This window comes from Protomyctophum bolini (assembly GCF_963924005.1).
Source record: "Protomyctophum bolini genome assembly, chromosome: 3".
NCBI lineage: Eukaryota > Metazoa > Chordata > Actinopteri > Myctophiformes > Myctophidae > Protomyctophum > Protomyctophum bolini.
Genome location: NC_137864.1, coordinates 18,531,452 through 18,538,916, shown reverse-complemented (window position 1 = coordinate 18,538,916; position 7,465 = coordinate 18,531,452). Strand labels below are relative to the sequence as shown.

The 7,465-nt window shown below is 42.1% G+C and overlaps 1 protein-coding gene across 2 annotated transcripts; it reads left to right on the top strand.

Annotated features, from left to right (window-relative positions):
• The first annotated feature begins 310 nt into the window (after positions 1-310).
• LOC308312741 (uncharacterized protein) lies at positions 311-5,242 on the top strand. 2 transcript variants are annotated; one of them, XM_080759449.1, is made up of 4 exons: positions 311-613; positions 1,985-2,121; positions 2,616-2,745; positions 4,006-5,242. In XM_080759449.1, exons 2-4 carry the CDS (start codon positions 2,007-2,009, stop codon positions 4,340-4,342), a joined length of 582 nt encoding a protein of 193 aa, XP_080615575.1. In that variant the 5' UTR covers positions 311-613; positions 1,985-2,006; the 3' UTR covers positions 4,343-5,242. The 2 variants fall into 2 exon arrangements, with proteins under 2 accessions (XP_080615575.1, XP_080615574.1); XM_080759448.1 differs by having other exon boundaries at positions 313-564.
• The last annotated feature ends 2,223 nt before the right edge of the window (positions 5,243-7,465 follow it).

Sequence of the window (7,465 nt, the reverse complement as noted above, 5' to 3'; positions counted from 1 at the left end):
AGCGAATCCTCAGTGTTCATTTAACTGTGAGGTAACTGTGGGTTTGACTGTGTATGGTATAGGGTTGTTAACTTGTTATAGGATAGCCACTGACCCATATCTGTCTCTCGCAGAGAATTATTAAGGAAAGACAAAACACATATAAATCAGAAGATTAATTTCAGAAGAGCGTCACACATCTGGCAACAGATGTGTGACGTGTGTGGTGTTGGTGTGTGTGTGTGTGTGTGTGTGTGTGTGTGTGTGTGAGAGTTTCTTCAAGAGAGAGAGAGAGAGAGAGAGAGAGAGAGAAATGGGTTAAAGTGGGGTGTGAAAGTCGAGCATACCACAATTCTTTACCAGTTCAGAAATAAAAAAGTTTCTTAAGTGGCTCCGCATTGCTAGACCACGTTCTGCTGCTAATCACATCACAGCAGCGAGGAAAGGGTGGAGAGAGAGAGTAGAAAGAGAGGGAGGGATAGAGAACGAGAAAGCAAGCGTAAAGAGAGAGAAGTAAAGGGAAAAGATTACAGAAGTGGAGTTGGGAGAGAAACAAGCATAACATATTCACTTCAGGCTATCTCGGTAAGAGCATCCTATTGAGAGAAACCTATTTCAAACATTATTTGAAGCTGTGAGTATTGGCTCATTTATTCATTTTCAGGACAGAACGTGTTTATCCTCCAGTCTACAACAGTGTAGTGTGTGTGTGTGTGTGTGTGTGTGTGTGTGTGTGTGTGTGTGTGTGTGACTGTGTGTGTGTGTGTGTCCGTGCGTGCTGTTTGCTATTGCTTTGAAAAGTTTTCAGTTTTTTGTAGTTTCAGACAATTTCAAGGTATAGCCTAATTTAGGTGAACTAGTCCACTGCTGCATTGTGTGTTTCTTATTTGATGTTGAATCTTTTCACATTATGCAAGCCGCATGCACGATACTGGTGTTTTGAAATTTAATCTGTTCTTTGGCGAGTCTCCAACCGCATGAGGTACTTCAATGAAAACATTTAGAATAGCTTTAGAATGAGTCATCAGTCATCATCAGTGTATGATTGTTTGAGATTACTCATTGCGTCACCAGATGCCAGACAGATTTTCGCAGCTGTACGCCGTCCAACTGCTTTTCTTCTGCTCTCTACTATATTTCCGGGTCTCCTAACCTTTATCACCATGACAATGGATTACAGCCATAAAACCTCACTCTATTTGTGTTGTAGATTGAATTTGTGGTCATCCCATACCCATAACACCTCTATTCTAGAGAGATATACACTGGCCGAATTGTCGCAGAGCAAAAACGAGACATTTGGTTTGATTCCTCCAATTAAGTACTAATTGGATTTGCCCAAGTTATATGGGTCACAAGACATGTCTCCTGCCTGACATGACCTTATGTTACAAGCTGTTCTCTATCAGCCGTTTGATTGGTTGCTGTCTTAAATGTCAAAGGTTTTAGGAGAGACCAGAGCTTTCGGCTGACTGTGCTCTGACGACCACATCGCGCTGAACTGATTATTCGAAATAATCGATAATCAATCAATTAATAAAATGGATAAATAATCTATCGCGACTGTGGGCATGGTCATTATAGGCAAAGGCTTATGAGTGGCTATTTATTTTCACTGTTTTTGCGTGACAGCTGTGCTTGAATGGTTGGTGATGATTGGTTCATTTAAAATATATAAGAAGAAATTGAAATTGTGCTTCTCGAATAATCGAAAAGTAGCCTAATCACTAAGGAAATGAGTAGTTGAAGACATGAACATGCAGAATGCGAGATGTTTTTTCACCTCTGATTGATGCCATGAGACTTGGCTCACATCACATGGAAAACGATCGAGTGCTGTGTTCCTTCAAACTTTTCTTTTTTTTCTGTCACTCAATTCATTCCTCTTTTCTTTCCTGTGCACAACCCAAGATGTTTGTTGTGGAATTAATTAACCAATTTTCAAAAAAGAAACCTAACATCCTTCTCCAATCATTTTGTTTTTCTTTCTTTTCGTGTCACGAAGGGGTGTTTCTTTTTCATTCAGCATGAAACATCCCACTGTGTTGATGGTGCTGATGATGGCTGCCATGGCAACCGTGTCACAATCAAGTGGCGAGGAGAATGAATTGGATTATGGGTACTGGAACTACAGGGAGGGAGGTAATAAACTGCACAGGCTTGTCTTTGATATAAAAATATGTCTAGATATGGGTCCAGACTACTGTAAATCATCTACTAGTCCACTGGTTCCCAAAAAATATATACATTTCAAAAGATTTTGAAATATATACTTTTCAAAAGCCAGGTCCCCGGACCTGGCTTTGAGAACCACTGATTCACAAAATATTTTAGAACATTGTCATTGTTAAATTGAGTAATGACATCACCTGGGAGAAGTAAAATTGATCACATACCGTTATTTGTAAAAGTGGTACATTGAATACAAAATCAAAATGACCAGGCAGTGATTAGTACTGCCTGTTCTGGTCATATAAATGTACAGACAATATACTGTCTATATAAATGCATACAATATACTGTCTATACATGTATAGATATTATACTGTCTAACAATGTATAGACAATATATAATTGCAGTTTAATATTCTTTCACTTCCCTGATTGTGATTAATGTCCACTGGTGGTGATTGCAGCTGATAACGTCAACGTGGTCGCAGTCCGCAGTGTGACCAGGGTTTTGGATGCCTGGGGCAAGCGTATTTTCAACGAGGTTAAGACCCTGCTTCACTCCCAGCCAAGTTCATTGCTGCCCGACTATTCCAGGTAATGGTATTATTTAGTGAATAAGCAAATAAGCTAAAAGTATATAATGCATTTCTCTTACAGGTATGTAGGGGGTTTGGGACCAGGACATGACCCAACCCCATGAGGACACGAGGCCTTTGTCTGTTTGGAGGTTATCCAACATTTCAAACATGTTGCACAAAATCCTCTTGGATTAATTCACTGGCAGCCTGAACATGTATGAGTCCAACTTGGCTACCCAAAAACTAGTTACTAAAAATTCATGAATTACAGACTAAATGAAAACCACACCTGGGGGATCAAACTGATAATGAACAACTTCTGTTGTTTGGTAAAGCAGTTATTAGAAGCTCCAAACAAAGTGCTAAGGCCAATAAGGCCATATGAGGTCAACATGTGCCAGTGCAGTTCAATGCAGTATTGTATATTTCTATATAACTGGTCATTGAAAGCGCCAGTCAGGAGGACTAAGGCTTGTGGAAAATAGTAAAAAAAGTTACTTTTGGAAAATAGTAACATATTATTACTCAAAATGTGAAAGCAATTGTTAGAAAATGTAATCACTTTCACAAGCTGGCGTCCTTGTTTTGGGCATGTCACAAGATGGTCAAGAATATAGTCCAAAATATAGCCAACATCTTTTGAAAAGCTTAAAAAATATCAAAAATGGGCTGACCTATAAGCTCACAACACATTGTGTGTCGTGTTGTCAGCTATTCATCGTACGATGAAGTTATAGGGCATAAGTGGTTGAAAAAAGTACTTATGGAGCAGTGTTATTTTTTACAGCAAATCTGGTTTAGTCTTAGTTTTTTGAATAACACAGCATTTCGTTTTAGTCCTATTTAGTCATCTGAAAACCTCAGTCTTTAAAAAAAATATATATACAGTATATAATAAGAATATTTTTTGAACGTTTTTATGCCTTTACTGATAGGTACACAGAAGTCTGACAGGAAATGGGGAGAGAGATGGTGGGGTGTCACGCAGGAGGTTGTCGGGATCAGGACTCGAACCTGAAACCCACTGTCAGGGTGGATTACCAGCCTAGGTGCCCAGACGGCCACACCAGCTGTCCAGGCCAAAACTTTGACTTTTAGTGTTAGTCTTAGTCAACAAAATTAACACTGTAGTGGAGGGGTCTCAGCATTAGGGAGAAAAGGTTGGATACAATGCTGTAGCAGGCAACATTTGGTGCATGTACAATGACCCGTTATAATAGGAACAGAAATGTAAATTGCAGACATTGTGGCTGAGCCTGCCCTTTACGTCCTGCAGAGTGCGCCCTCTGTCTGAGTCTGTCAACGACCTGTTCCGGGAAGTCTCCCTGATGCACAGGCGCATCAACGAGCTCACCCATCGCCTAGCAACCCTGGAGCCGTTCCTGCGTCGCCACGGCTACCGGGGGGAAGGGGAGGAGGCGAGGGGGGGCGCCGTGGCTCTGCAGGGCCCCCGCAACACCAGGGGCCAGGTAGCAGCAGCACGCTTCTCCAAGTACCCCCCAAGGACCGTCATGGCCAAGCTGACCCCGCCGAAGGGTACGCGAGTGGTCCGGAGGAGACGAGTGAGGGTCTTCAGGGATGGGGGCGCGCGGGTGGTTCAGAGCGGGAGATAGACGGATCAATATGTATAGATATTCACTGGAATGGAAGGATGGAATAGAATAGATGTAGGCTATTAGTGCACTGGCTCTCAAAGTGGGGGCGAGGGGGTTCCAAACAGTCCCCTGCGCAATTACTTAATACACCATCAAAATCGGTTTAACCACTATATACCAATTGTATACTTAAAGGAGTATAGTTCACCCCAAAAAAAAAAAAAAAATATATATATATATATACACACACACACACACACACACACACACACACACACACACACACATACACACACATAGAGGGTATGCGCATGCATAAAGTCAGTGGAAAAGTCATTTTACGTTGTTTAATGCAATCAGACTTTTCAGACTGTTTGGATGTATGGGCTGTCATGGCCAGAATTATTTTTTTTGCCACTCGGTAGGCATTCCTGTATATCTTCCGCATATGATGATGATGTCATGCGCATACCCTCTATACTATTAGAATTGATTCAATTACACACCCCCATGAAGCCTATAGAGTCTATAGGCTTCATGGGGGTGTGTAATTGAATCAATGGTCATTTCTTTGTGAACTACTCCTTTAAGATATTTGATATTTTGGCACAAAATCATTTCAGATGGGGGTCCGTCCGCACCCAGATCAGTTTGGGGCTCCCCTTGACATGACAACGTTTGAGAAGCACCACTTAGCGAATGGGTCTAAGTTTTGTTGAATGTCAATAATAAAGAGAAATAGTAGGAGTGTAAAGTATATATACTGTACAGATTTTCTTTCTTTTTGTGTAACATTAATTCTATGTTCAACGCTGCTTCTCTTTTTTAGATCAGGATACATGCAATAGGAGTTTAGTTGTTTATCATGCAATAGATGTGTCATAAATGTCTTCATTAATAAACTGGGCTTACTTCAGACCGCTTTGCCTGTTTCGATTTATAAAAGAATGGAAACAAGACATCCCCATTTGGCCATTTCCCATCAAGTGTTATATTGAAACTATAGACGTTTGCCCGGGACCCAAAATAGTAGATCTACAAGCTCACAACTCGTCGCTTCGCACCATGCAGGAGCTTGTAGATCGGCTAGGGTCACTAAACATTTGCTTTCTAATATATGGAATTTCATAGATATCTTCCTGAAATTACTGAAATAAAAATCATTGCATTTCATTTGAATTTATGACAAATGAAGAATGTATTTGAAAAATGTTTTGAAATAATAATAATAAAAATAATAACCAAATATAGTAAACAAAAAATAAAGGGACCCATACGAATGTGTACGCGACCCACTAATGGGTCCCGACCTAGTGTTTGTGAAACAGTGATATATATAGAGGGTTTAAGTGTTTAATATGCCAACAAATACAACGGTATGCACTCCACTCTGCTGTATACCACTAGAGGATGCCATGCTCTTGCCACAGGGTGTCAGGCATGCATGCATTCTTCCATAATGTGATGTGACATTACACTGATTAATGGAGGCTTGATCTCTGTTTTTACTCAGCTGAAATCACGATTGGCCCTAACTGAGACAGCAGGGGGTGCCTATTTTCTGCTAAACAATATTTGTTTGTTGTAGTGTGAATGTGTGTGTGTGTGTGTGTGTGTGTGTGTGTGTGTGTGTGTGTGTGTGTGTGTCTGTGTGCATGTGTGTGTGCGTGTGTGCATGAGTCCGTGTGAGTCGAAAATGTGCAGCCCTATACAAGCTCACAGCTTGATGCATGATGCAACCGCCGCACGCTGTGAGCTTGTAGTTCGTCTATATTAGACGCGCAACACCGCCGTGCAGCAGAATATGAATCGTGTGCGCGTGCGTTGTGGGTCACTGCAGGGATTGAACTTTTGGGCCTTCATTAAAACTTTAACAAGTGTTTCTACAGCAAATGGTTTCCTCTGCTCTCTGTTCCCTCATCTCTGACTCCACTGTGGTGTAAACGGTTTCCTCTGCTCTGTTCCCTCATCTCTGACTCCACTGTGGTGTAAACGGTTTCCTCTGCTCTGTTCCCTCATCTCTGACTCCACTGTGGTGTAAACGGTTTCCTCTGCTCTGTTCCCTCATCTCTGACTCCACTGTGGTGTAAACGGTTTCCTCTGCTCTGTTCCCTCATCTCTGACTCCACTGTGGTGTAAACGGTTTCCTCTGCTCTGTTCCCTCATCTCTGACTCCACTGTGGTGTAGGCTATACTGTAACCTTCTCCCACTTCTCCGCTTGCACACGCACGCTACATCCTGTCCCCATGTTTGTCATCATTTGTCACCATTTGATTCCATTGGAGCAAGTGTTTCTTCTTCCTTTTTTGTGTGGAAATCTCTATCTCTGTCCGTCTGTCTCTCTCATTTATCCTTTCCTTCTTTCCACACCAGTATACAGTATGTGTGGGTGTATTTTGGTATTGTATTATGTGGATGCATTGTGTTGCTGCATCCAATCCAGTATGACGACGTAAGTGTACTGTATACAAATCTCCCTCTCTTCTCTCTCTCTTACTCTCTCCCCATCCCTGGAAAAAGATCCAGTTGCTAGGTAACGGTTAATTGTCAAGAAGTAGTTACATGTGTTGCAATGCATCCAGGGATTGTTGGGATGGTGTGTGTGTGTGTGTGTGTGTGTGTGTGTGTGTGTGTGGGGGGGGGGGGTGGAGAACACACAAGAGGAGATAAGGGTGGGAATGAGCAAGAGAAGGAGGAGGGGAGGAAAAAAAGAGACGTAAAGATAGAAATTCCTGAAGAAAGGAGAGCGAGATAGCAGAGAAGAGACAATAACACAGAGGAGTCGGGTTTTGGATGGAGACGCGGGCGATGGAGGTAAAAGTGATTAAAAGATTAGACCGATCAAGACGCACACAAGCCGGCCGTGCGCTCCATCTACTCGTTCCCTCCCTGTCAGCACTGTTTACCGCACATGGCCATCATCCATCTCTGGGAGACACCCAGGGTTCACGCACACATATTGAATTCTGTCACCAAATCTAACAGCATCAGTGTATTCTGAATGAGTTGGCTGCTTTAAATAAACCTTGTTGCTGGACAACACATTCAGAGAGCGGAGGAGCGAGAGTCTGAGAAGCGCGAGCGAGGGTTGTTTTGAGGTACTTTTACTGTACTTGAGTATTTCCGATTTCAGTACAGTT

Excerpts from the sequence above, each read along its gene's own strand:
- LOC308312741 (XM_080759449.1), top strand. The coding sequence starts at position 2,007 with ATGAAACATCCCACTGTGTTGATGGTGCTGATGATGGCTGCCATGGCA. Across the intron at positions 2,122-2,615 it reads CTGGAACTACAGGGAGGGAG|CTGATAACGTCAACGTGGTC; the intron begins GTAATAAACTGC and ends TGGTGATTGCAG. Across the intron at positions 2,746-4,005 it reads TTGCTGCCCGACTATTCCAG|AGTGCGCCCTCTGTCTGAGT; the intron begins GTAATGGTATTA and ends TACGTCCTGCAG.